Source organism: Giraffa tippelskirchi, chromosome 11 (genome assembly GCF_054371585.1).
Source record: "Giraffa tippelskirchi isolate mGirTip1 chromosome 11, T2T-mGirTip1v1.2.pri, whole genome shotgun sequence".
Classification (NCBI taxonomy): Eukaryota; Metazoa; Chordata; class Mammalia; order Artiodactyla; family Giraffidae; genus Giraffa; species Giraffa tippelskirchi.
The window spans coordinates 76,128,495-76,156,411 of record NC_137285.1 but is presented as its reverse complement, the minus strand read 5'-3'; the positions used below and the strand labels follow the sequence as shown (position 1 = coordinate 76,156,411).

At 54.7% G+C, this 27,917-nt stretch overlaps 2 protein-coding genes and 3 long non-coding RNA genes across 6 annotated transcripts; 3 read left to right on the top strand and 2 right to left on the bottom strand.

The window, feature by feature from the left end:
* Nucleotides 1-462: 462 nt before the first annotated feature.
* On the top strand, nucleotides 463-7,361 carry LOC145527665 (uncharacterized). Its single transcript, XR_014069837.1, has 3 exons — nucleotides 463-2,055; nucleotides 4,276-4,533; nucleotides 5,151-7,361. It is a non-coding gene; the product is annotated as an uncharacterized LOC145527665 (long non-coding RNA).
* LOC145527472 (uncharacterized) lies at nucleotides 7,188-9,369 on the bottom strand. The gene is made up of 3 exons (XM_081545535.1): nucleotides 8,903-9,369; nucleotides 8,191-8,503; nucleotides 7,188-7,939 (listed from the first exon to the last, which is right to left on the bottom strand). The coding sequence occupies exons 1-3, from the start codon at nucleotides 9,311-9,313 to the stop codon at nucleotides 7,311-7,313; spliced, it is 1,353 nt and encodes a 450-aa protein (XP_081401661.1). The 5' UTR covers nucleotides 9,314-9,369; the 3' UTR covers nucleotides 7,188-7,310.
* On the top strand, nucleotides 8,906-22,578 carry LOC145527644 (uncharacterized). 2 transcript variants are annotated; one of them, XR_014069816.1, is made up of 6 exons: nucleotides 8,906-9,663; nucleotides 11,884-12,141; nucleotides 12,764-12,875; nucleotides 17,051-17,276; nucleotides 19,513-19,770; nucleotides 20,394-22,578. It is a non-coding gene; the product is annotated as an uncharacterized LOC145527644 (long non-coding RNA). The 2 variants fall into 2 exon arrangements; XR_014069815.1 differs by lacking the exons at nucleotides 8,906-9,663; nucleotides 11,884-12,141; nucleotides 12,764-12,875 and having other exon boundaries at nucleotides 13,224-17,276.
* Nucleotides 22,530-27,265, bottom strand: LOC145527560 (uncharacterized). Its single transcript, XM_081545664.1, has 3 exons — nucleotides 24,146-27,265; nucleotides 23,434-23,746; nucleotides 22,530-23,182 (listed from the first exon to the last, which is right to left on the bottom strand). The coding sequence occupies exons 1-3, from the start codon at nucleotides 24,554-24,556 to the stop codon at nucleotides 22,908-22,910; spliced, it is 999 nt and encodes a 332-aa protein (XP_081401790.1). The 5' UTR covers nucleotides 24,557-27,265; the 3' UTR covers nucleotides 22,530-22,907.
* On the top strand, nucleotides 24,241-27,717 carry LOC145527660 (uncharacterized). The gene is made up of 2 exons (XR_014069832.1): nucleotides 24,241-24,906; nucleotides 27,143-27,717. It is a non-coding gene; the product is annotated as an uncharacterized LOC145527660 (long non-coding RNA).
* Nucleotides 27,718-27,917: the final 200 nt, after the last annotated feature.

Here is a 27,917-nt window from a genome sequence, read left to right as displayed (position 1 = left end):
CAGGGCAGGCTCTCCCTGCCGAGGCGGTGACTCTTCCTCTGCCTCGGGTTCTCTTGCCAAAGCCCGAGCAGGTAGAGGTGCACGTGGAGGTGGAGGTTCTCGCTGAGGGGGTGGGACATCAGTGCCTGGGGCTGGGGGTCCTGCAGGCACGGAGATCCGATCTGCCCGGTGTGCTGGCCAGTACCCAGCTGGCCTGGTGTCTCTGCGAGGGCAAGTCTCGCTTCTCCATCTGCCCTCGGTGGATCCCTGGGTCCTGCACCTGGAGCCACCACCTCTTTAGGGACAGGTCTGGGAAGTGGAGCCTGGTTCCAGTTGGAGGCCAGTGCTAGAGCTGGGGGAGAAGCAAAGTTTGCCCACAGGCCAGCCTTGGCATGTGCGTACCCCGGGACAGAAACCTTCCAAGAGGTTCCCAAAGAATACCCAGCGTCAGATGTCTTTTGGGACTGAAGTGTGCAAGATGGGGGGCGGGGGGTGTGAGGCCAGCGCTTGCTGCAGGCCCAGCAGCAGCTTTCGAGGACTCGTCCCTGTGTAGCTCAGCACCCCTCCCCACACACTCCCGTGCACCAGCCCCAGCGTCCTCACCTCTGTGCTCTGGCGTGCTGGGCTCCAGGTCCTCCTGGTGCCTCAGAGGCCGGGGTTCTCTGGACTCTGGGTCGGAGCCGGGTGTGCTGAGCTCCGTGGCAGCCTCAGACTGGGCCGCCGGCTGTATCCTGGGCGGTGTCTCGGCAGCAGGCCTTCCCCACCTCCGCGTCTCCCCCGGTGGGGCTGATGCCTCCGTGGGCACGCTGACCTGGAGCCTGCACTGGGCCTCACGGGCGGGCGGGTGGTGCTCCGACCCCTCCCTCTGGGAGCTGGATGGGGTGTCCCCGTCCTCGGCCTCATCACGTGGGAAGCTCTGCAACGACAGTGACCGTCAGCCAGCCATGCTGGGAGTTTTCCGAGCTGGGCCTGGCCAGTGGAGCCGCTGCTTCTGCCTGCTCGAACTTCTCTTCCCAGAAGGGTCAGAGACGTGTGTCTGCTCAGATCCCCACCCGGGAGGAAAGAGACCCATCTGAGGGTGTGAGGTCAGCCTGGCCGGTCGGCTCTGCCCACACTCTCCCCATCCCGCCCAGCCTGCTCTCCCCTGGGGTGTGGACACAACTTGTCCACAGGCTTCTGACCCCACATCTGCCTGGGCTTCCTTGAGGGAGACACAGCCCGAGAAACCCGCATCCCCACACACAGGCAAAGGACCCGGTGTTTCCGGGTGGCATGGGAGAGGTGGCCTGGCCCGGCCTGGGGCTCCCCGTGTTACCTTTCTGTTTCTCCGGGCAAAGGGCCAGAGGCCTCTCGGGGGTGTCCTGAGCCAACGTCGACAGGGTGCCTACGCACACTGCCTGTGAGCTCTCCTGAGGCCCCGGCCTCTGGGCAGGGGCAAACAGCAGAACATCTTGGCAGCAAGTGATCTGGCTGGGGGCTCCTCTCCGCTCTGGAGGCCTGGATACCCGGATTGCGGGTTCTGTTGGGTTCTGTTGCCGGCAGGTGACATCATTTCCTGGGGTTCGTGCTGAGGTCCCTTCCTCAAAACTTCCCAAGGGAATCTCTGGGTTTCTGACTGCTCGACCACCCCCCTTAGGCCATGTGCAGGCACAATGACACCCACACGGCCCAGCCCACAGCCCTGGGGAGGCCTGGGTTCAGCCAGGGCCTGAGCTCCGAGGACCATGCTGCTCTCAGACCAGGCTCCTTCTTCTCATAAGTGGTGTGGCCCTGGACAAGCATATGCCCCTCAGGGTTGCCCCAGTCTCTCCATCTGCAGAGTGGGGGTCATTCTCCCATCTGCTTCCTAGGTCTGTCGGCCTACGAGCAGCTCCATGCCTTTCCACCTGGGGCCGATATCACGTGGAGCTCGTGCGCTGAGACTTCAGAAAGAAAGATTCCATCCAGGGCTGACACAGCACAGAATGGGGCAGAACGAGGCCTGGATGCGCCGTGGAACCCAGGAAAAGGCACTCCCCCTCCTGACTGTTTTGAGACCCCGCATCCAAGTTGGAGGACCGAAAGGAAGACTCGAAGGTCTCCCTCTCTTATAGAAAAGAGTAGCCAACTTTCTGGTCCTCTGTTTCCATTGAGATTCTGTTCAAGGGTCCCAGCTCGGCTTCTGCGGGTGGCTGAGCTTCTAATGGCTCCCTGCGTTCTTGTCTTTTCCTCTCCAAACCTTCCGTCCTTTTCCCCCTTCTGGGGTGGAAGGGCGCTGTCATTGCTTCTACCTTCGAGACAGATTGAGGAAAAGTCTGGACCATCGACTCCTTTCCTCTCTTTGGTTCCGTGTCTCTCTCTGGCTGTGTCCCTCTCTTTTCCTTTCTCAATTCCGTCTGTGTCTTCCTCTTTCTCTCTCGTGTGTGGATGGATGGATGGATGCTAGGGATGCACATGTATATGATTAGATGAGGGTTATGTTTTAGGGATAGGTTAGAGGGAGAGAAAGGCTTTAGGTCAGAGTTGGTCATGGGGGAAGGGTCAAGGGTGGTGGTGGTGTTTCTTGGAATCTGAGTGCTGTGCATTCTTCGTCTCTTTCCATATGAACCCCTTCTCAGATGTCTCTCGTGTTCCGTTTCCTATCTTTTGCATTTGTGAATGCTTAGCCTCTCTGTTGTGAAGAGGTTCCATTGGATGGAAACCCAGTGGTGTACTTCGTTTACCTCTTTCCCTTACTTGAAGAGACCCATTTCGACCTCCGCCCAGCAAATGGCAAGGAGACTCTGATGTTAAGGAGCCTTTGACCTACGCTTCTTTCTAGCTATCTCATGACATCAGTCTTTAGGGTGAGGTTTTTCCCCGATATTGAGGTGGTATGAGATCAAAACCAATAGCGTTCTTCAGATGTAGCTGTCTGGTTTTCCCATGGACATTGATTGAAGAGGCTTTCTTGTTCTCATTTGGATATTCTCCCCGTCTGTGTCAGAGATGAGTTGACCATGGATGCTGGGGTTTGTTTCTGGACCCTCAACTTTATTCCATCGATCTGGATCTGTGTGTGTTGTTGTATTCCCAATAGCATACTGTCCTGCTGCTGCTGCTGCGGCTAAGTCACTTCAGTCGTGTCTGACTCTGCATGACCCCGTGGCCTGCAGCCTACCAGGCTCCTCCGTCCAGGACATTTTCCAGGCAAGAGTACTGGAGTGGGTCGCCATTGCCTCCTCCGATACTCTCCTGAGGATCCTAGTTTGGTCGTCTAATTTCCTTTCACACAACCTTGGATGTCCGTATCGGGGCTTTTTCGTCGGATTGTATTGACAATGTAGGCTCTTTTCTGTTTCCGTACCCCTTTTGCAATTCTTTGTTCGGTGCGAAAATGCATTGGCATTTTGGGAGGAATAGCATGGAAGCTGTGGATTGCCATGTGGGGCTGTGACATGATTTTCCCTATAGGAATTCTTTCAAGCCCTGAGCACAGCTTCTCTTTCCAGTGATTGGTGTGGGCTTGATCTTCCTCCTTCCATCTCTCGCCGTTTTGTGAGAACAGGTCCATCCTTCCCTTCTGGGGTAGATGGACTCGTGGGTATCACTTCAGTGAATGGCATTGTCAGTGGGGGTGATAATTCCCTTCTCATTGGAAGACTTTGCTGTGAGTATTAGAAATGCAAGTGACTTCTCTTCCCCTTCCTCCCTGTCCATGTCTCAGAGCCACCGGGAAACAGAGGCCTCATCCACGGTCACACAGGCCTGAGGGGGTGCAACTAGACTGTTGTTTCTTCAGGCCCTCAGTGCTGGACATCATCCGGGATACTCTGTGTGTGTCTTCCTCCGTCTGGTGTCCCTTCAGACCTTTCCCTAGTTTTCACAGGCTTGTTGTGTTGGCGTTCTTTGTCTGTTTGGAGACACATCCTTGATAAGCTTTGTGTTTCCACTCATTCGTCTCGCGATGTATGACCTGTCTTTTGCTTTTGTAATGAGGTCTTTCCCACAGTAGATATCTTTGATTTTGCAAAGTCCACTGTATTCTCTGGGTTTTTTTTGTGGACTGCCTTTTAGTTTTGTGTGTGAAGACTCAAAGCACGTGTCCGGTTTCTGCTCATTGTTCTTCTAGATTTGTGACAAGTTTTCATGGAAAGTTTGTCTAGGGATAACTGGAAGTGAACTCGGTGTAAGGTGTCAAGTCTCCATCTCCATTCATGTCATCCCCTGCAGTTTCCAATTCCCTGTTCCTGAGTGGTTTTGGAGATCTTGTGGAAGGTTGGTTGCACTGGAGTTTGCATTTCCACCTTGATTCGATTCACACTGTTCTGCCCTCAGGGACACTGTCAAGGGGGAGTGAGGAGCAGCCTGCACTTCCAGCAGTGACCACACGGTGGGGCGAGTGCTGCTCTCCCCTCTGGGAGCCCCAGGCCACAGGCATCCCAGTGAGGAGCCAGCTCTGTGCTCAGCTGAAAGGAGTTAGTCTCTCAGGAGCCTCGGAGCCCTTGCCTTTGGATCACCCAGGGTGGGCATTTACTGGGACAGAAAAAATTGCCCTGAATTCCATGGACGGAAGAGCCTGGCTGTGTAGAGTTGGTGAGTTGCCGTGAATCAGACACAACTGAGGACACAAAAATTCAATAGATTAAAACACATTTTGGGGGTGGGGGGGAGTGAAAGTGGGTGATGTGGGTTTTTTTGTCTTATATAATAGCCAAGGGAAATCTAGTTTAAACCTAAATTCACATAGATGGGAAAGGTATAGCTCTCCGTCACCCTATTTAAAAAAAAAAAAAACTACTAAACTTTTCTGAAAGTTTATTTAGTAGCTTCCTTGAGCAGTTTATTGTGGAGCATTTTTTTTTCTGTGACATTGGCCTCATTAAAAATTATGGTTTGCCTTTAGTGGATAATTTTGTTCATTGGTTTCTTAGAGAACCTTGGTTATCTTTGAGTTTCCTGGGGAGTATGGTCACATGACCTGGCCCTGGCCAATCGGTGCGTTCCACCTCCCTGGCCACTGTGATTGGCTCCGGGCTGGGGCAGTGCCCAATCGGGGCCCAGGGCCGGGCCTCACGTTGGAAGCCAGGGGAAGACGAGCTCTCGTCCTGCTGGGGTAGGGGAAGGGGTGGGGCCGGGGCAGGTCAGGCTCCAGCAGTGGGAGGGGCTTGAGGTCCGCCTGCGGCAGTTGGTGACGTTCCTGCTCCCCTCAGGGCAGAGCCGCCGGCCTGAGAATGAGGGCGCTGCTGAGCTCAGGGGCTGGGATGGCCCGTTGCTGCTGTGGTCCCAGAGCTCCCCCCGAGACCTGAGGGAAGCCGTCTGCCCGTGAGTCCTCTCCCGCTTGTCTGTCAGCTTGTTTGAAGCATGCTGGGTTTTCTGCCCAGCTGGCTAAGGGGAGTCCCTGGAAATGCAAGGGTGTGGGTTTTGGCAGACTTCAGGGAAGACATGCCAGATGAGCCTGGGAGACTCCAGCTTAAGCTGGATTCAGGAGATATCTCTTCGGGCCAGCTAGTAATTGTAGGATAAGCCTAATGAGTCTTCACAGGATGAAGAGAGTAACGTGCCAAGGTAGCAATCGATGTCCTCATTCGAGAGGATGAAGCTGGTGCTCAGAGAAGGGGGGAACTTGGCCACAGCAAGGAGGTGTGCAACCAGACAGAACCCCCCAGATCCGGCCATTGGAGCTCAGGGAGGCCACTGGTGTGGCTTGTCCCTGTGGCAGGGCCCGAGGCAGGCAGCCCACCCTGATTCCTGCGGGGGCCTGACTTGGGAAGTGCCATCTGGTAGCTTTGAGACTCACCAAACCAAATTGCACTGGAGAGAGGAGGGACACCTTCCTTCATCCACCCCCCACCCCCGCCGGATTCCCACATACCCTGACCCCTTTCTCTCGATTTCGGAGCCATTTCCAGAGTCCCGCTCATATGACCTCATTTGAAGTGCACTGTGGACGGGCTGCCATCTGCAGCTGCTACCACAGCAGCCAAGGGCTTTAGCTCCCGACTACCTCCCTTCCTTTGGAACTTGGGGGCCCTCTACTCCCCACTTGCACACCACAGACCTTTGCTGAGGATTGTGGGGACCCTCACTCAGTTTGCAGCACGTTGTAGCCATCCCTGTCCTCCCTTGAAACTCAGCTTGTGAGCTCCTTTGGAGCAGCGTGGCCCACCTGGCTGCAACGGAAGAGACACAGCTGACAGTGAAACAACAGCTTAGATCTGAGAGCCGGAAAGCTCTGTCAAAAGGGACCTCCCTCTTCACACCGTAGAGGCTGTAGGAGCCGCCAGGCTTTCGGAACCAGTGCTGGGGCCAAAATGACTCCACAGCTGTTTTCCTTCCTGGGGAGGGTTCTGGCTCGAGTGGGAATGGCTCAAGTCTCCTAAGGTTCTGAAAGCCCACTGTGTGCAGATTCACGGTACACAGAGAGGAAAAGGTGGAGTCCTACCCTGGAGGTGGTCACAGCTCACGGATGAGCCAGGCAGGCAGGCAGGCAGGGCATGAGAACACCTGAGCTGCCTTCATGAGTGAATGGTGTGGGGGCAGAGGAAGAGAAGCCGGTCTGCTCCCTCGTGTGGTGCCCAGGGCAGGTTGTCCCCAGAGGAAACCCTTACGACGGTGAGGACTATCACTGCTGTTTCCCAAGGGGTTCCGTCGGTGCGTGTCTTCCCCGGAGCGGTCAGGCCGTCTCTCAAGTACACTGGCCATGGGCATTGCCTCTCCTTGGAACTTCCCATGTGTTTCTCTTTTTTATGGAACAGTGATTTTCTAGAGTGGTTCTGGGCCACAAGGATGTTGGGTCATTTTCTAGCCTTCTGTCATGAAGAACGCTTTCCTGGGCATGGGGGTGGTTTGTTGTTCCAGCTCCCTTTCTTGGCTTCTTTTGGGAGCTGGTGCAACAAGAGGAGCTCAGCCTCTGCCTTCTGGCTGAGATGTCACCCTTCAAACAGCAATGCCTGCCTGGAGATAATGATGGCAGTTGCCAAAAGGGCTTCGTTTGGCACATGGTATCTTGAAAGGACGTACACCGTCCTTTCAGCTATCAAAGGCTAGTTCAAATGACATAAAAATGAGAACTCTCCAATGGAGTCTTACAGTAGGTGGAGAGTCCGAAAAACACTCCTTCAGTCATTTCGCTGAGAGTCACTGATTGGGGACACCAAGAATATAGGAAGGAATGCAGAAAGAAAAGATGAAATTGTGTTCAGGATCGGGGGGAGGGATGAACAGGGCGTGCTTGCCTTGAATCCAGGCTTTGTTGGGGGGTGGGGCATAAAGATGGAACGGGTCTGAAACTACAAAGTGGTGATGGTAACACAGTATCACCAGAGTTACACAACAGTGTTCCCAGATTGCAACAATGATGAAACAGTTTACTAATCCCAACTTAACCAACAAAAATACAGGAAACCATACAAAAAATAAAACATCACCAGAAAGGTGGAAACAAACCACATGCAAAGCAGTTCAGGGGAAAGGAACTCCATGTCCCCTGGGGGCAGACCGAGTTGCCGGCATCCACGGTGAGCAGACAGGGATGGAGGCTGCAGAGCCGACCGCTCCCCTGGACGTGGTGTTTCCGGTAAGGGCTCTGGGTCTCTGTCCAGAGCGGGGGCTCTTTCTCCCTGCAGGGCTGGGTGAGTCATCGTGGGCGTCTGGGTGTTGCGCGGGAGCCAGGGCAGGCTCTCCCTGCCGAGGCGGTGACTCTTCCTCTGCCTCGGGTTCTCTTGCCAAAGCCCGAGCAGGTAGAGGTGCACGTGGAGGTGGAGGTTCTCGCTGAGGGGGTGGGACATCAGTGCCTGGGGCTGGGGGTCCTGCAGGCACGGAGATCCGATCTGCCCGGTGTGCTGGCCAGTACCCAGCTGGCCTGGTGTCTCTGCGAGGGCAAGTCTCGCTTCTCCATCTGCCCTCGGTGGATCCCTGGGTCCTGCACCTGGAGCCACCACCTCTTTAGGGACAGGTCTGGGAAGTGGAGCCTGGTTCCAGTTGGAGGCCAGTGCTAGAGCTGGGGGAGAAGCAAAGTTTGCCCACAGGCCAGCCTTGGCATGTGCGTACCCCGGGACAGAAACCTTCCAAGAGGTTCCCAAAGAATACCCAGCGTCAGATGTCTTTTGGGACTGAAGTGTGCAAGATGGGGGGCGGGGGGTGTGAGGCCAGCGCTTGCTGCAGGCCCAGCAGCAGCTTTCGAGGACTCGTCCCTGTGTAGCTCAGCACCCCTCCCCACACACTCCCGTGCACCAGCCCCAGCGTCCTCACCTCTGTGCTCTGGCGTGCTGGGCTCCAGGTCCTCCTGGTGCCTCAGAGGCCGGGGTTCTCTGGACTCTGGGTCGGAGCCGGGTGTGCTGAGCTCCGTGGCAGCCTCAGACTGGGCCGCCGGCTGTATCCTGGGCGGTGTCTCGGCAGCAGGCCTTCCCCACCTCCGCGTCTCCCCCGGTGGGGCTGATGCCTCCGTGGGCACGCTGACCTGGAGCCTGCACTGGGCCTCACGGGCGGGGGGGTGGTGCTCCGACCCCTCCCTCTGGGAGCTGGATGGGGTGTCCCCGTCCTCGGCCTCATCACGTGGGAAGCTCTGCAACGACAGTGACCGTCAGCCAGCCATGCTGGGAGTTTTCCGAGCTGGGCCTGGCCAGTGGAGCCGCTGCTTCTGCCTGCTCGAACTTCTCTTCCCAGAAGGGTCAGAGACGTGTGTCTGCTCAGATCCCCACCCGGGAGGAAAGAGACCCATCTGAGGGTGTGAGGTCAGCCTGGCCGGTCGGCGCTGCCCACACTCTCCCCATCCCGCCCAGCCTGCTCTCCCCTGGGGTGTGGACACAACTTGTCCACAGGCTTCTGACCCCACATCCGCCTGGGCTTCCTTGAGGGAGACACAGCCCGAGAAACCCGCATCCCCCCACACAGGCAAAGGACCCGGTGTTTCCGGGTGGCATGGGAGAGGTGGCCTGGCCCGGCCTGGGGCTCCCCGTGTTACCTTTCTGTTTCTCCGGGCAAAGGGCCAGAGGCCTCTCGGGGGTGTCCTGAGCCAACGTCGACAGGGTGCCCACGCACACTGCCTGTGAGCTCTCCTGAGGCCCCGGCCTCTGGGCAGGGGCAAACAGCAGAACATCTTGGCAGCAAGTGATCTGGCTGGGGGCTCCTCTCCGCTCTGGAGGCCTGGATACCCGGATTGCGGGTTCTGTTGGGTTCTGTTGCCGGCAGGTGACATCATTTCCTGGGGTTCGTGCTGAGGTCCCTTCCTCAAAACTTCCCAAGGGAATCTCTGGGTTTCTGACTGCTCGACCACCCCCCTTAGGCCATGTGCAGGCACAATGACACCCACACGGCCCAGCCCACAGCCCTGGGGAGGCCTGGGTTCAGCCAGGGCCTGAGCTCCGAGGACCATGCTGCTCTCAGACCAGGCTCCTTCTTCTCATAAGTGGTGTGGCCCTGGACAAGCATATGCCCCTCAGGGTTGCCCCAGTCTCTCCATCTGCAGAGTGGGGGTCATTCTCCCATCTGCTTCCTAGGTCTGTCGGCCTACGAGCAGCTCCATGCCTTTCCACCTGGGGCCGATATCACGTGGAGCTCGTGTGCTGAGACTTCAGAAAGAAAGATTCCATCCAGGGCTGACACAGCACAGAATGGGGCAGAACGAGGCCTGGATGCGCCGTGGAACCCAGGAAAAGGCACTCCCCCTCCTGACTGTTTTGAGACCCCGCATCCAAGTTGGAGGACCGAAAGGAAGACTCGAAGGTCTCCCTCTCTTATAGAAAAGAGTAGCCAACTTTCTGGTCCTCTGTTTCCATTGAGATTCTGTTCAAGGGTCCCAGCTCGGCTTCTGCGGGTGGCTGAGCTTCTAATGGCTCCCTGCGTTCTTGTCTTTTCCTCTCCAAACCTTCCGTCCTTTTCCCCCTTCTGGGGTGGAAGGGCGCTGTCATTGCTTCTACCTTCGAGACAGATTGAGGAAAAGTCTGGACCATCGACTCCTTTCCTCTCTTTGGTTCCGTGTCTCTCTCTGGCTGTGTCCCTCTCTTTTCCTTTCTCAATTCCGTCTGTGTCTTCCTCTTTCTCTCTCGTGTGTGGATGGATGGATGGATGCTAGGGATGCACATGTATATGATTAGATGAGGGTTATGTTTTAGGGATAGGTTAGAGGGAGAGAAAGGCTTTAGGTCAGAGTTGGTCATGGGGGAAGGGTCAAGGGTGGTGGTGGTGTTTCTTGGAATCTGAGTGCTGTGCATTCTTCGTCTCTTTCCATATGAACCCCTTCTCAGATGTCTCTCGTGTTCCGTTTCCTATCTTTTGCATTTGTGAATGCTTAGCCTCTCTGTTGTGAAGAGGTTCCATTGGATGGAAACCCAGTGGTGTACTTCGTTTACCTCTTTCCCTTACTTGAAGAGACCCATTTCGACCTCCGCCCAGCAAATGGCAAGGAGACTCTGATGTTAAGGAGCCTTTGACCTACGCTTCTTTCTAGCTATCTCATGACCTCAGTCTTTAGGGTGAGGTTTTTCCCCGATATTGAGGTGGTATGAGATCAAAACCAATAGCGTTCTTCAGATGTAGCTGTCTGGTTTTCCCATGGACATTGATTGAAGAGGCTTTCTTGTTCCCATTTGGATATTCTCCCCGTCTGTGTCAGAGATGAGTTGACCATGGATGCTGGGGTTTGTTTCTGGACCCTCAACTTTATTCCATCGATCTGGATCTGTGTGTGTTGTTGTATTCCCAATAGCATACTGTCCTGCTGCTGCTGCTGCGGCTAAGTCACTTCAGTCGTGTCTGACTCTGCATGACCCCATGGCCTGCAGCCTACCAGGCTCCTCCGTCCAGGACATTTTCCAGGCAAGAGTACTGGAGTGGGTCGCCATTGCCTTCTCCGATACTCTCCTGAGGATCCTAGTTTGGTCGTCTAATTTCCTTTCACACAACCTTGGATGTCCGTATCGGGGCTTTTTCGTCGGATTGTATTGACAATGTAGGCTCTTTTCTGTTTCCGTACCCCTTTTGCAATTCTTTGTTCGGTGCGAAAATGCATTGGCATTTTGGGAGGAATAGCATGGAAGCTGTGGATTGCCATGTGGGGCTGTGACATGATTTTCCCAATAGGAATTCTTTCAAGCCCTGAGCACAGCTTCTCTTTCCAGTGATTGGTGTGGGCTTGATCTTCCTCCTTCCATCTCTCGCCGTTTTGTGAGAACAGGTCCATCCTTCCCTTCTGGGGTAGATGGACTCGTGGGTATCACTTCAGTGAATGGCATTGGCAGTGGGGGTGATAATTCCCTTCTCATTGGAAGACTTTGCTGTGAGTATTAGAAATGCAAGTGACTTCTCTTCCCCTTCCTCCCTGTCCATGTCTCAGAGCCACCGGGAAACAGAGGCCTCATCCACGGTCACACAGGCCTGAGGGGGTGCAACTAGACTGTTGTTTCTTCAGGCCCTCAGTGCTGGACATCATCCGGGATACTCTGTGTGTGTCTTCCTCCGTCTGGTGTCCCTTCAGACCTTTCCCTAGTTTTCACAGGCTTGTTGTGTTGGCGTTCTTTGTCTGTTTGGAGACACATCCTTGATAAGCTTTGTGTTTCCACTCATTCGTCTCGCGATGTATGACCTGTCTTTTGCTTTTGTCATGAGGTTTTCCCACAGTAGATATCTTTGATTTTGCAAAGTCCACTGTATTCTCTGGGTTTTTTTTGTGGACTGCCTTTTAGTTTTGTGTGTGAAGACTCAAAGCACGTGTCCGGTTTCTGCTCATTGTTCTTCTAGATTTGTGACAAGTTTTCATGGAAAGTTTGTCTAGGGATAACTGGAAGTGAACTCGGTGTAAGGTGTCAAGTCTCCATCTCCATTCATGTCATCCCCTGCAGTTTCCAATTCCCTGTTCCTGAGTGGTTTTGGAGACCTTGTGGGAAGGTTGGTTGCATTGGAGTTTGCATTTCCACCTTGATTCGATTCACACTGTTCTGCCCTCAGGGACACTGTCAAGGGGGAGTGAGGAGCAGCCTGCATTTCCAGCAGTGACCACACGGTGGGGCGAGTGCTGCTCTCCCCTCTGGGAGCCCCAGGCCACAGGCATCCCAGTGAGGAGCCAGCTCTGTGCTCAGCTGAAAGGAGTTAGTCTCTCAGGAGCCTCGGAGCCCTTGCCTTTGGATCACCCAGGGTGGGCATTTACTGGGACAGAAAAAATTGCCCTGAATTCCATGGACGGAAGAGCCTGGCTGTGTAGAGTTGGTGAGTTGCCGTGAATCAGACACAACTGAGGACACAAAAATTCAATAGATTAAAACACATTTTGGGGGTGGGGGGGAGTGAAAGTGGGTGATGTGGGTTTTTTTGTCTTATATAATAGCCAAGGGAAATCTAGTTTAAACCTAAATTCACATAGATGGGAAAGGTATAGCGCTCCGTCAACCTATTTAAAAAAAAAAAAAAAACTACTAAACTTTTCTGAAAGTTTATTTAGTAGCTTCCTTGAGCAGTTTATTGTGGAGCATTTATTTTTTTTCTGTGACATTGGCCTCATTAAAAATTAAGGTTTGCCTTTACTGGATAATTTTGTTCATTGGTTTCTTAGAGAACCTTGGTAATCTTTGAGTTTCCTGGGGAGTATTGTCACATGACCTGGCCCTGGCCAATCGGTGCGTTCCACCTCCCTGGCCACTGTGATTGGCTCCGGGCTGGGGCAGTGCCCAATCGGGGCCCAGGGCCGGGCCTCACGTTGGAAGCCAGGGGAAGACGAGCTCTCGTCCTGCTGGGGTAGGGGAAGGGGTGGGGCCGGGGCAGGTCAGGCTCCAGCAGTGGGAGGGGCTTGAGGTCCGCCTGCGGCAGTTGGTGACGTTCCTGCTCCCCTCAGGGCAGAGCCGCCGGCCTGAGAATGAGGGCGCTGCTGAGCCCAGGGGCTGGGATGGCCCGTTGCTGCTGTGGTCCCAGAGCTCCACCCGAGACCTGAGGGAAGCCGTCTGCCCGTGAGTCCTCTCCCGCTTGTCTGTCAGCTTGTTTGAAGCATGCTGGGTTTTCTGCCCAGCTGGCTAAGGGGAGTCCCTGGAAATGCAAGGGTGTGGGTTTTGGCAGACTTCAGGGAAGACATGCCAGATGAGCCTGGGAGACTCCAGCTTAAGCTGGATTCAGGAGATATCTCTTCGGGCCAGCTAGTAATTGTAGGATAAGCCTAATGAGTCTTCACAGGATGAAGAGAGTAACGTGCCAAGGTAGCAATCGATGTCCTCATTCGAGAGGATGAAGCTGGTGCTCAGAGAAGGGGGGAACTTGGCCACAGCAAGGAGGTGTGCACCCAGACAGAACCCCCCAGATCCGGCCATTGGAGCTCAGGGAGGCCACTGGTGTGGCTTGTCCCTGTGGCAGGGCCCGAGGCAGGCAGCCCACCCTGATTCCTGCGGGGGCCTGACTTGGGAAGTGCCATCTGGTAGCTTTGAGACTCACCAAACCAAATTGCACTGGAGAGAGGAGGGACACCTTCCTTCATCCACCCCCCACCCCCGCCGGATTCCCACATACCCTGACCCCTTTCTCTCGATTTCGGAGCCATTTCCAGAGTCCCGCTCATATGACCTCATTTGAAGTGCACTGTGGACGGGCTGCCATCTGCAGCTGCTACCACAGCAGCCAAGGTCTTTAGCTCCCGACTACCTCCCTTCCTTTGGAACTTGGGGGCCCTCTACTCCCCACTTGCACACCACAGACCTTTGCTGAGAATTGTGGGGACCCTCACTCAGTTTGCAGCACGTTGTAGCCATCCCTGTCCTCCCTTGAAACTCAGCTTGTGAGCTCCTTTGGAGCAGCGTGGCCCACCTGGCTGCAACGGAAGAGACACAGCTGACAGTGAAACAACAGCTTAGATCTGAGAGCCGGAAAGCTCTGTCAAAAGGGACCTCCCTCTTCACACCGTAGAGGCTGTAGGAGCCGCCAGGCTTTCGGAACCAGTGCTGGGGCCAAAATGACTCCACAGCTGTTTTCCTTCCTGGGGAGGGTTCTGGCTCGAGTGGGAATGGCTCAAGTCTCCTAAGGTTCTGAAAGCCCACTGTGTGCAGATTCACGGTACACAGAGAGGAAAAGGTGGAGTCCTAGCCTGGAGGTGGTCACAGCTCACGGATGAGCCAGGCAGGCAGGCAGGCAGGGCATGAGAACACCTGAGCTGCCTTCATGAGTGAATGGTGTGGGGGCAGAGGAAGAGAAGCCGGTCTGCTCCCTCGTGTGGTGCCCAGGGCAGGTTGTCCCCAGAGGAAACCCTTACGACGGTGAGGACTATCACTGCTGTTTCCCAAGGGGTTCCGTCGGTGCGTGTCTTCCCCGGAGCGGTCAGGCCGTCTCTCAAGTACACTGGCCATGGGCATTGCCTCTCCTTGGAACTTCCCATGTGTTTCTCTTTTTTATGGAACAGTGATTTTCTAGAGTGGTTCTGGGCCACAAGGATGTTGGGTCATTTTCTAGCCTTCTGTCATGAAGAACGCTTTCCTGGGCATGGGGGTGGTTTGTTGTTCCAGCTCCCTTTCTTGGCTTCTTTTGGGAGCTGGTGCAACAAGAGGAGCTCAGCCTCTGCCTTCTGGCTGAGATGTCACCCTTCAAACAGCAATGCCTGCCTGGAGATAATGATGGCAGTTGCCAAAAGGGCTTCGTTTGGCACATGGTATCTTGAAAGGACGTACACCGTCCTTTCAGCTATCAAAGGCTAGTTCAAATGACATAAAAATGAGAACTCTCCAATGGAGTCTTACAGTAGGTGGAGAGTCCGAAAAACACTCCTTCAGTCATTTCGCTGAGAGTCACTGATTGGGGACACCAAGAATATAGGAAGGAATGCAGAAAGAAAAGATGAAATTGTGTTCAGGATCGGGGGGAGGGATGAACAGGGCGTGCTTGCCTTGAATCCAGGCTTTGTTGGGGGGTGGGGCATAAAGATGGAACGGGTCTGAAACTACAAAGTGGTGATGGTAACACAGTATCACCAGAGTTACACAACAGTGTTCCCAGATTGCAACAATGATGAAAAAGTTTACTAATCCCAACTTAACCAACAAAAATACAGGAAACCATACAAAAAATAAAACATCACCAGAAAGGTGGAAACAAACCACATGCAAAGCAGTTCAGGGGAAAGGAACTCCATGTCCCCTGGGGGCAGACCGAGTTGCCGGCATCCACGGTGAGCAGACAGGGATGGAGGCTGCAGAGCCGACCGCTCCCCTGGACGTGGTGTTTCCGGTAAGGGCTCTGGGTCTCTGTCCAGAGCGGGGGCTCTTTCTCCCTGCAGGGCTGGGTGAGTCATCGTGGGCGTCTGGGTGTTGCGCGGGAGCCAGGGCAGGCTCTCCCTGCCGAGGCGGTGACTCTTCCTCTGCCTCGGGTTCTCTTGCCAAAGCCCGAGCAGGTAGAGGTGCACGTGGAGGTGGAGGTTCTCGCTGAGGGGGTGGGACATCAGTGCCTGGGGCTGGGGGTCCTGCAGGCACGGAGATCCGATCTGCCCGGTGTGCTGGCCAGTACCCAGCTGGCCTGGTGTCTCTGCGAGGGCAAGTCTCGCTTCTCCATCTGCCCTCGGTGGATCCCTGGGTCCTGCACCTGGAGCCACCACCTCTTTAGGGACAGGTCTGGGAAGTGGAGCCTGGTTCCAGTTGGAGGCCAGTGCTAGAGCTGGGGGAGAAGCAAAGTTTGCCCACAGGCCAGCCTTGGCATGTGCGTACCCCGGGACAGAAACCTTCCAAGAGGTTCCCAAAGAATACCCAGCGTCAGATGTCTTTTGGGACTGAAGTGTGCAAGATGGGGGGCGGGGGGTGTGAGGCCAGCGCTTGCTGCAGGCCCAGCAGCAGCTTTCGAGGACTCGTCCCTGTGTAGCTCAGCACCCCTCCCCACACACTCCCGTGCACCAGCCCCAGCGTCCTCACCTCTGTGCTCTGGCGTGCTGGGCTCCAGGTCCTCCTGGTGCCTCAGAGGCCGGGGTTCTCTGGACTCTGGGTCGGAGCCGGGTGTGCTGAGCTCCGTGGCAGCCTCAGACTGGGCCGCCGGCTGTATCCTGGGCGGTGTCTCGGCAGCAGGCCTTCCCCACCTCCGCGTCTCCCCCGGTGGGGCTGATGCCTCCGTGGGCACGCTGACCTGGAGCCTGCACTGGGCCTCACGGGCGGGGGGGTGGTGCTCCGACCCCTCCCTCTGGGAGCTGGATGGGGTGTCCCCGTCCTCGGCCTCATCACGTGGGAAGCTCTGCAACGACAGTGACCGTCAGCCAGCCATGCTGGGAGTTTTCCGAGCTGGGCCTGGCCAGTGGAGCCGCTGCTTCTGCCTGCTCGAACTTCTCTTCCCAGAAGGGTCAGAGACGTGTGTCTGCTCAGATCCCCACCCGGGAGGAAAGAGACCCATCTGAGGGTGTGAGGTCAGCCTGGCCGGTCGGCGCTGCCCACACTCTCCCCATCCCGCCCAGCCTGCTCTCCCCTGGGGTGTGGACACAACTTGTCCACAGGCTTCTGACCCCACATCCGCCTGGGCTTCCTTGAGGGAGACACAGCCCGAGAAACCCGCATCCCCACACACAGGCAAAGGACCCGGTGTTTCCGGGTGGCATGGGAGAGGTGGCCTGGCCCGGCCTGGGGCTCCCCGTGTTACCTTTCTGTTTCTCCGGGCAAAGGGCCAGAGGCCTCTCGGGGGTGTCCTGAGCCAACGTCGACAGGGTGCCCACGCACACTGCCTGTGAGCTCTCCTGAGGCCCCGGCCTCTGGGCAGGGGCAAACAGCAGAACATCTTGGCAGCAAGTGATCTGGCTGGGGGCTCCTCTCCGCTCTGGAGGCCTGGATACCCGGATTGCGGGTTCTGTTGGGTTCTGTTGCCGGCAGGTGACATCATTTCCTGGGGTTCGTGCTGAGGTCCCTTCCTCAAAACTTCCCAAGGGAATCTCTGGGTTTCTGACTGCTCGACCACCCCCCTTAGGCCATGTGCAGGCACAATGACACCCACACGGCCCAGCCCACAGCCCTGGGGAGGCCTGGGTTCAGCCAGGGCCTGAGCTCCGAGGACCATGCTGCTCTCAGACCAGGCTCCTTCTTCTCATAAGTGGTGTGGCCCTGGACAAGCATATGCCCCTCAGGGTTGCCCCAGTCTCTCCATCTGCAGAGTGGGGGTCATTCTCCCATCTGCTTCCTAGGTCTGTCGGCCTACGAGCAGCTCCATGCCTTTCCACCTGGGGCCGATATCACGTGGAGCTCGTGCGCTGAGACTTCAGAAAGAAAGATTCCATCCAGGGCTGACACAGCACAGAATGGGGCAGAACGAGGCCTGGATGCGCCGTGGAACCCAGGAAAAGGCACTCCCCCTCCTGACTGTTTTGAGACCCCGCATCCAAGTTGGAGGACCGAAAGGAAGACTCGAAGGTCTCCCTCTCTTATAGAAAAGAGTAGCCAACTTTCTGGTCCTCTGTTTCCATTGAGATTCTGTTCAAGGGTCCCAGCTCGGCTTCTGCGGGTGGCTGAGCTTCTAATGGCTCCCTGCGTTCTTGTCTTTTCCTCTCGAAACCTTCCGTCCTTTTCCCCCTTCTGGGGTGGAAGGGCGCTGTCATTGCTTCTACCTTCGAGACAGATTGAGGAAAAGTCTGGACCATCGACTCCTTTCCTCTCTTTGGTTCCGTGTCTCTCTCTGGCTGTGTCCCTCTCTTTTCCTTTCTCAATTCCGTCTGTGTCTTCCTCTTTCTCTCTCGTGTGTGGATGGATGGATGGATGCTAGGGATGCACATGTATATGATTAGATGAGGGTTATGTTTTAGGGATAGGTTAGAGGGAGAGAAAGGCTTTAGGTCAGAGTTGGTCATGGGGGAAGGGTCAAGGGTGGTGGTGGTGTTTCTTGGAATCTGAGTGCTGTGCATTCTTTGTCTCTTTCCATATGAACCCCTTCTCAGATACACCACTTGCAAGGAGTCTCTCGTGTTCCGTTTCCTATCTTTTGCATTTGTGAATGCTTAGCCTCTCTGTTGTGAAGAGGTTCCATTGGATGGAAACCCAGTGGTGTACTTCGTTTACCTCTTTCCCTTACTTGAAGAGACCCATTTCGACCTCCGCCCAGCAAATGGCAAGGAGACTGTGATGTTAAGGAGCCTTTGACCTACGCTTCTTTCTAGCTATCTCATGACATCAGTCTTTAGGGTGAGGTTTTTCCCCGATATTGAGGTGGTATGAGATCAAAACCAATAGCGTTCTTCAGATGTAGCTGTCTGGTTTTCCCATGGACATTGATTGAAGAGGCTTTCTTGTTCCCATTTGGATATTCTCCCCGTCTGTGTCAGAGATGAGTTGACCATGGATGCTGGGGTTTGTTTCTGGACCCTCAACTTTATTCCATCGATCTGGATCTGTGTGTGTTGTTGTATTCCCAATAGCATACTGTCCTGCTGCTGCTGCTGCGGCTAAGTCACTTCAGTCGTGTCTGACTCTGCATGACCCCGTGGCCTGCAGCCTACCAGGCTCCTCCGTCCAGGACATTTTCCAGGCAAGAGTACTGGAGTGGGTCGCCATTGCCTTCTCCGATACTCTCCTGAGGATCCTAGTTTGGTCGTCTAATTTCCTTTCACACAACCTTGGATGTCCGTATCGGGGCTTTTTCGTCGGATTGTATTGACAATGTAGGCTCTTTTCTGTTTCCGTACCCCTTTTGCAATTCTTTGTTCGGTGCGAAAATGCATTGGCATTTTGGGAGGAATAGCATGGAAGCTGTGGATTGCCATGTGGGGCTGTGACATGATTTTCCCAATAGGAATTCTTTCAAGCCCTGAGCACAGCTTCTCTTTCCAGTGATTGTTGTGGGCTTGATCTTCCTCCTTCCATCTCTCGCCGTTTTGTGAGAACAGGTCCATCCTTCCCTTCTGGGGTAGATGGACTCGTGGGTATCACTTCAGTGAATGGCATTGGCAGTGGGGGTGATAATTCCCTTCTCATTGGAAGACTTTGCTGTGAGTATTAGAAATGCAAGTGACTTCTCTTCCCCTTCCTCCCTGTCCATGTCTCAGAGCCACCGGGAAACAGAGGCCTCATCCACGGTCACACAGGCCTGAGGGGGTGCAACTAGACTGTTGTTTCTTCAGGCCCTCAGTGCTGGACATCATCCGGGATACTCTGTGTGTGTCTTCCTCCGTCTGGTGTCCCTTCAGACCTTTCCCTAGTTTTCACAGGCTTGTTGTGTTGGCGTTCTTTGTCTGTTTGGAGACACATCCTTGATAAGCTTTGTGTTTCCACTCATTCGTCTCGCGATGTATGACCTGTCTTTTGCTTTTGTCATGAGGTTTTCCCACAGTAGATATCTTTGATTTTGCAAAGTCCACTGTATTCTCTGGGTTTTTTTTGTGGACTGCCTTTTAGTTTTGTGTGTGAAGACTCAAAGCACGTGTCCGGTTTCTGCTCATTGTTCTTCTAGATTTGTGACAAGTTTTCATGGAAAGTTTGTCTAGGGATAACTGGAAGTGAACTCGGTGTAAGGTGTCAAGTCTCCATCTCCATTCATGTCATCCCCTGCAGTTTCCAATTCCCTGTTCCTGAGTGGTTTTGGAGACCTTGTGGGAAGGTTGGTTGCATTGGAGTTTGCATTTCCACCTTGATTCGATTCACACTGTTCTGCCCTCAGGGACACTGTCAAGGGGGAGTGAGGAGCAGCCTGCATTTCCAGCAGTGACCACACGGTGGGGCGAGTGCTGCTCTCCCCTCTGGGAGCCCCAGGCCACAGGCATCCCAGTGAGGAGCCAGCTCTGTGCTCAGCTGAAAGGAGTTAGTCTCTCAGGAGCCTCGGAGCCCTTGCCTTTGGATCACCCAGGGTGGGCATTTACTGGGACAGAAAAAATTGCCCTGAATTCCATGGACGGAAGAGCCTGGCTGTGTAGAGTTGGTGAGTTGCCGTGAATCAGACACAACTGAGGACACAAAAATTCAATAGACTAAAACACATTTTGGGGGTGGGGGGGAGTGAAAGTGGGTGATGTGGGTTTTTTTGTCTTATATAATAGCCAAGGGAAATCTAGTTTAAACCTAAATTCACATAGATGGGAAAGGTATAGCTCTCCGTCAACCTATTTAAAAAAAAAAAAAAAAAACTACTAAACTTTTCTGAAAGTTTATTTAGTAGCTTCCTTGAGCAGTTTATTGTGGAGCATTTTTTTTTTTCTGTGACATTGGCCTCATTAAAAATTAAGGTTTGCCTTTACTGGATAATTTTGTTCATTGGTTTCTTAGAGAACCTTGGTAATCTTTGAGTTTCCTGGGGAGTATGGTCACATGACCTGGCCCTGGCCAATCGGTGCGTTCCACCTCCCTGGCCACTGTGATTGGCTCCGGGCTGGGGCAGTGCCCAATCGGGGCCCAGGGCCGGGCCTCACGTTGGAAGCCAGGGGAAGACGAGCTCTCGTCCTGCTGGGGTAGGGGAAGGGGTGGGGCCGGGGCAGGTCAGGCTCCAGCAGTGGGAGGGGCTTGAGGTCCGCCTGCGGCAGTTGGTGACGTTCCTGCTCCCCTCAGGGCAGAGCCGCCGGCCTGAGAATGAGGGCGCTGCTGAGCCCAGGGGCTGGGATGGCCCGTTGCTGCTGTGGTCCCAGAGCTCCCCCCGAGACCTGAGGGAAGCCGTCTGCCCGTGAGTCCTCTCCCGCTTGTCTGTCAGCTTGTTTGAAGCATGCTGGGTTTTCTGCCCAGCTGGCTAAGGGGAGTCCCTGGAAATGCAAGGGTGTGGGTTTTGGCAGACTTCAGGGAAGACATGCCAGATGAGCCTGGGAGACTCCAGCTTAAGCTGGATTCAGGAGATATCTCTTCGGGCCAGCTAGTAATTGTAGGATAAGCCTAATGAGTCTTCACAGGATGAAGAGAGTAACGTGCCAAGGTAGCAATCGATGTCCTCATTCGAGAGGATGAAGCTGGTGCTCAGAGAAGGGGGAAACTTGGCCACAGCAAGGAGGTGTGCACCCAGACAGAACCCCCCAGATCCGGCCATTGGAGCTCAGGGAGGCCACTGGTGTGGCTTGTCCCTGTGGCAGGGCCCGAGGCAGGCAGCCCACCCTGATTCCTGCGGGGGCCTGACTTGGGAAGTGCCATCTGGTAGCTTTGAGACTCACCAAACCAAATTGCACTGGAGAGAGGAGGGACACCTTCCTTCATCCACCCCCCACCCCCGCCGGATTCCCACATACCCTGACCCCTTTCTCTCGATTTCGGAGCCATTTCCAGAGTCCCGCTCATATGACCTCATTTGAAGTGCACTGTGGACGGGCTGCCATCTGCAGCTGCTACCACAGCAGCCAAGGGCTTTAGCTCCCGACTACCTCCCTTCCTTTGGAACTTGGGGGCCCTCTACTCCCCACTTGCACACCACAGACCTTTGCTGAGAATTGTGGGGACCCTCACTCAGTTTGCAGCACGTTGTAGCCATCCCTGTCCTCCCTTGAAACTCAGCTTGTGAGCTCCTTTGGAGCAGCGTGGCCCACCTGGCTGCAACGGAAGAGACACAGCTGACAGTGAAACAACAGCTTAGATCTGAGAGCCGGAAAGCTCTGTCAAAAGGGACCTCCCTCTTCACACCGTAGAGGCTGTAGGAGCCGCCAGGCTTTCGGAACCAGTGCTGGGGCCAAAATGACTCCACAGCTGTTTTCCTTCCTGGGGAGGGTTCTGGCTCGAGTGGGAATGGCTCAAGTCTCCTAAGGTTCTGAAAGCCCACTGTGTGCAGATTCACGGTACACAGAGAGGAAAAGGTGGAGTCCTAGCCTGGAGGTGGTCACAGCTCACGGATGAGCCAGGCAGGCAGGCAGGCAGGGCATGAGAACACCTGAGCTGCCTTCATGAGTGAATGGTGTGGGGGCAGAGGAAGAGAAGCCGGTCTGCTCCCTCGTGTGGTGCCCAGGGCAGGTTGTCCCCAGAGGAAACCCTTACGACGGTGAGGACTATCACTGCTGTTTCCCAAGGGGTTCCGTCGGTGCGTGTCTTCCCCGGAGCGGTCAGGCCGTCTCTCAAGTACACTGGCCATGGGCATTGCCTCTCCTTGGAACTTCCCATGTGTTTCTCTTTTTTATGGAACAGTGATTTTCTAGAGTGGTTCTGGGCCACAAGGATGTTGGGTCATTTTCTAGCCTTCTGTCATGAAGAACGCTTTCCTGGGCATGGGGGTGGTTTGTTGTTCCAGCTCCCTTTCTTGGCTTCTTTTGGGAGCTGGTGCAACAAGAGGAGCTCAGCCTCTGCCTTCTGGCTGAGATGTCACCCTTCAAACAGCAATGCCTGCCTGGAGATAATGATGGCAGTTGCCAAAAGGGCTTCGTTTGGCACATGGTATCTTGAAAGGACGTACACCGTCCTTTCAGCTATCAAAGGCTAGTTCAAATGACATAAAAATGAGAACTCTCCAATGGAGTCTTACAGTAGGTGGAGAGTCCGAAAAACACTCCTTCAGTCATTTCGCTGAGAGTCACTGATTGGGGACACCAAGAATATAGGAAGGAATGCAGAAAGAAAAGATGAAATTGTGTTCAGGATCGGGGGGAGGGATGAACAGGGCGTGCTTGCCTTGAATCCAGGCTTTGTTGGGGGGTGGGGCATAAAGATGGAACGGGTCTGAAACTACAAAGTGGTGATGGTAACACAGTATCACCAGAGTTACACAACAGTGTTCCCAGATTGCAACAATGATGAAACAGTTTACTAATCCCAACTTAACCAACAAAAATACAGGAAACCATACAAAAAATAAAACATCACCAGAAAGGTGGAAACAAACCACATGCAAAGCAGTTCAGGGGAAAGGAACTCCATGTCCCCTGGGGGCAGACCGAGTTGCCGGCATCCACGGTGAGCAGACAGGGATGGAGGCTGCAGAGCCGACCGCTCCCCTGGACGTGGTGTTTCCGGTAAGGGCTCTGGGTCTCTGTCCAGAGCGGGGGCTCTTTCTCCCTGCAGGGCTGGGTGAGTCATCGTGGGCGTCTGGGTGTTGCGCGGGAGCCAGGGCAGGCTCTCCCTGCCGAGGCGGTGACTCTTCCTCTGCCTCGGGTTCTCTTGCTAAAGCCCGAGCAGGTAGAGGTGCACGTGGAGGTGGAGGTTCTCGCTGAGGGGGTGGGACATCAGTGCCTGGGGCTGGGGGTCCTGCAGGCACGGAGATCCGATCTGCCCGGTGTGCTGGCCAGTACCCAGCTGGCCTGGTGTCTCTGCGAGGGCAAGTCTCGCTTCTCCATCTGCCCTCGGTGGATCCCTGGGTCCTGCACCTGGAGCCACCACCTGTGTGGGGACAGGTCTGGGAAGTGGAGCCTGGTTCCAGTTGGAGGCCAGTGCTAGAGCTGGGGGAGAAGCAAAGTTTGCCCACAGGCCAGCCTTGGCATGTGCGTACCCCGGGACAGAAACCTTCCAAGAGGTTCCCAAAGAATACCCAGCGTCAGATGTCTTTTGGGACTGAAGTGTGCAAGATGGGGGGCGGGGGGTGTGAGGCCAGCGCTTGCTGCAGGCCCAGCAGCAGCTTTCGAGGACTCGTCCCTGTGTAGCTCAGCACCCCTCCCCACACACTCCCGTGCACCAGCCCCAGCGTCCTCACCTCTGTGCTGTGGCGTGCTGGGCTCCAGGTCCTCCTGGTGCCTCAGAGGCCGGGGTTCTCTGGACTCTGGGTCGGAGCCGGGTGTGCTGAGCTCCGTGGAAGCCTCAGACTGGGCCGCCGGCTGTATCCTGGGCGGTGTCTCGGCAGCAGGCCTTCCCCACCTCCGCGTCTCCCCCGGTGGGGCTGATGCCTCCGTGGGCACGCTGACCTGGAGCCTGCACTGGGCCTCACGGGCGGGCGGGTGGTGCTCCGACCCCTCCCTCTGGGAGCTGGATGGGGTGTCCCCGTCCTCGGCCTCATCACGTGGGAAGCTCTGCAACGACAGTGACCGTCAGCCAGCCATGCTGGGAGTTTTCCGAGCTGGGCCTGGCCAGTGGAGCCGCTGCTTCTGCCTGCTCGAACTTCTCTTCCCAGAAGGGTCAGAGACGTGTGTCTGCTCAGATCCCCACCCGGGAGGAAAGAGACCCATCTGAGGGTGTGAGGTCAGCCTGGCCGGTCGGCGCTGCCCACACTCTCCCCATCCCGCCCAGCCTGCTCTCCCCTGGGGTGTGGGCACAACTTGTCCACAGGCTTCTGACCCCACATCCGCCTGGGCTTCCTTGAGGGAGACACAGCCCGAGAAACCCGCATCCCCACACACAGGCAAAGGACCCGGTGTTTCCGGGTGGCATGGGAGAGGTGGCCTGGCCCGGCCTGGGGCTCCCCGTGTTACCTTTCTGTTTCTCCGGGCAAAGGGCCAGAGGCCTCTCGGGGGTGTCCTGAGCCAACGTCGACAGGGTGCCCACGCACACTGCCTGTGAGCTCTCCTGAGGCCCCGGCCTCTGGGCAGGGGCAAACAGCAGAACATCTTGGCAGCAAGTGATCTGGCTGGGGGCTCCTCTCCGCTCTGGAGGCCTGGATACCCGGATTGCGGGTTCTGTTGGGTTCTGTTGCCGGCAGGTGACATCATTTCCTGGGGTTCGTGCTGAGGTCCCTTCCTCAAAACTTCCCAAGGGAATCTCTGGGTTTCTGACTGCTCGACCACCCCCCTTAGGCCATGTGCAGGCACAATGACACCCACACGGCCCAGCCCACAGCCCTGGGGAGGCCTGGGTTCAGCCAGGGCCTGAGCTCCGAGGACCATGCTGCTCTCAGACCAGGCTCCTTCTTCTCATAAGTGGTGTGGCCCTGGACAAGCATATGCCCCTCAGGGTTGCCCCAGTCTCTCCATCTGCAGAGTGGGGGTCATTCTCCCATCTGCTTCCTAGGTCTGTCGGCCTACGAGCAGCTCCATGCCTTTCCACCTGGGGCCGATATCACGTGGAGCTCGTGCGCTGAGACTTCAGAAAGAAAGATTCCATCCAGGGCTGACACAGCACAGAATGGGGCAGAACGAGGCCTGGGTGCGCCGTGGAACCCAGGAAAAGGCACTCCCCCTCCTGACTGTTTTGAGACCCCGCATCCAAGTTGGAGGACCGAAAGGAAGACTCGAAGGTCTCCCTCTCTTATAGAAAAGAGTAGCCAACTTTCTGGTCCTCTGTTTCCATTGAGATTCTGTTCAAGGGTCCCAGCTCGGCTTCTGCGGGTGGCTGAGCTTCTAATGGCTCCCTGCGTTCTTGTCTTTTCCTCTCCAAACCTTCCGTCCTTTTCCCCCTTCTGGGGTGGAAGGGCGCTGTCATTGCTTCTACCTTCGAGACAGATTGAGGAATAGTCTGGACCATCGACTCCTTTCCTCTCTTTGGTTCCGTGTCTCTCTCTGGCTGTGTCCCTCTCTTTTCCTTTCTCAATTCCGTCTGTGTCTTCCTCTTTCTCTCTCGTGTGTGGATGGATGGATGGATGCTAGGGATGCACATGTATATGATTAGATGAGGGTTATGTTTTAGGGATAGGTTAGAGGGAGAGAAAGGCTTTAGGTCAGAGTTGGTCATGGGGGAAGGGTCAAGGGTGGTGGTGGTGTTTCTTGGAATCTGAGTGCTGTGCATTCTTCGTCTCTTTCCATATGAACCCCTTCTCAGATACACCACTTGCAAGGAGTCTCTCGTGTTCCGTTTCCTATCTTTTGCATTTGTGAATGCTTAGCCTCTCTGTTGTGAAGAGGTTCCATTGGATGGAAACCCAGTGGTGTACTTCGTTTACCTCTTTCCCTTACTTGAAGAGACCCATTTCGACCTCCGCCCAGCAAATGGCAAGGAGACTCTGATGTTAAGGAGCCTTTGACCTACGCTTCTTTCTAGCTATCTCATGACCTCAGTCTTTAGGGTGAGGTTTTTCCCCGATATTGAGGTGGTATGAGATCAAAACCAATAGCGTTCTTCAGATGTAGCTGTCTGGTTTTCCCATGGACATTGATTGAAGAGGCTTTCTTGTTCCCATTTGGATATTCTCCCCGTCTGTGTCAGAGATGAGTTGACCATGGATGCTGGGGTTTGTTTCTGGACCCTCAACTTTATTCCATCGATCTGGATCTGTGTGTGTTGTTGTATTCCCAATAGCATACTGTCCTGCTGCTGCTGCTGCGGCTAAGTCACTTCAGTCGTGTCTGACTCTGCATGACCCCATGGCCTGCAGCCTACCAGGCTCCTCCGTCCAGGACATTTTCCAGGCAAGAGTACTGGAGTGGGTCGCCATTGCCTTCTCCGATACTCTCCTGAGGATCCTAGTTTGGTCGTCTAATTTCCTTTCACACAACCTTGGATGTCCGTATCGGGGCTTTTTCGTCGGATTGTATTGACAATGTAGGCTCTTTTCTGTTTCCGTACCCCTTTTGCAATTCTTTGTTCGGTGCGAAAATGCATTGGCATTTTGGGAGGAATAGCATGGAAGCTGTGGATTGCCATGTGGGGCTGTGACATGATTTTCCCAATAGGAATTCTTTCAAGCCCTGAGCACAGCTTCTCTTTCCAGTGATTGGTGTGGGCTTGATCTTCCTCCTTCCATCTCTCGCCGTTTTGTGAGAACAGGTCCATCCTTCCCTTCTGGGGTAGATGGACTCGTGGGTATCACTTCAGTGAATGGCATTGGCAGTGGGGGTGATAATTCCCTTCTCATTGGAAGACTTTGCTGTGAGTATTAGAAATGCAAGTGACTTCTCTTCCCCTTCCTCCCTGTCCATGTCTCAGAGCCACCGGGAAACAGAGGCCTCATCCACGGTCACACAGGCCTGAGGGGGTGCAACTAGACTGTTGTTTCTTCAGGCCCTCAGTGCTGGACATCATCCGGGATACTCTGTGTGTGTCTTCCTCCGTCTGGTGTCCCTTCAGACCTTTCCCTAGTTTTCACAGGCTTGTTGTGTTGGCGTTCTTTGTCTGTTTGGAGACACATCCTTGATAAGCTTTGTGTTTCCACTCATTCGTCTCGCGATGTATGACCTGTCTTTTGCTTTTGTCATGAGGTTTTCCCACAGTAGATATCTTTGATTTTGCAAAGTCCACTGTATTCTCTGGGTTTTTTTTGTGGACTGCCTTTTAGTTTTGTGTGTGAAGACTCAAAGCACGTGTCCGGTTTCTGCTCATTGTTCTTCTAGATTTGTGACAAGTTTTCATGGAAAGTTTGTCTAGGGATAACTGGAAGTGAACTCGGTGTAAGGTGTCAAGTCTCCATCTCCATTCATGTCATCCCCTGCAGTTTCCAATTCCCTGTTCCTGAGTGGTTTTGGAGACCTTGTGGGAAGGTTGGTTGCATTGGAGTTTGCATTTCCACCTTGATTCGATTCACACTGTTCTGCCCTCAGGGACACTGTCAAGGGGGAGTGAGGAGCAGCCTGCATTTCCAGCAGTGACCACACGGTGGGGCGAGTGCTGCTCTCCCCTCTGGGAGCCCCAGGCCACAGGCATCCCAGTGAGGAGCCAGCTCTGTGCTCAGCTGAAAGGAGTTAGTCTCTCAGGAGCCTCGGAGCCCTTGCCTTTGGATCACCCAGGGTGGGCATTTACTGGGACAGAAAAAATTGCCCTGAATTCCATGGACGGAAGAGCCTGGCTGTGTAGAGTTGGTGAGTTGCCGTGAATCAGACACAACTGAGGACACAAAAATTCAATAGATTAAAACACATTTTGGGGGTGGGGGGGAGTGAAAGTGGGTGATGTGGGTTTTTTTGTCTTATATAATAGCCAAGGGAAATCTAGTTTAAACCTAAATTCACATAGATGGGAAAGGTATAGCTCTCCGTCACCCTATTTAAAAAAAAAAAAAAAAAAACTACTAAACTTTTCTGAAAGTTTATTTAGTAGCTTCCTTGAGCAGTTTATTGTGGAGCTTTTTTTTTTTTTCTGTGACATTGTCCTCATTAAAAATTAAGGTTTGCCTTTACTGGATAATTTTGTTCATTGGTTTCTTAGAGAACCTTGGTTATCTTTGAGTTTCCTGGGGAGTATGGTCACATGACCTGGCCCTGGCCAATCGGTGCGTTCCACCTCCCTGGCCACTGTGATTGGCTCCGGGCTGGGGCAGTGCCCAATCGGGGCCCAGGGCCGGGCCTCACGTTGGAAGCCAGGGGAAGACGAGCTCTC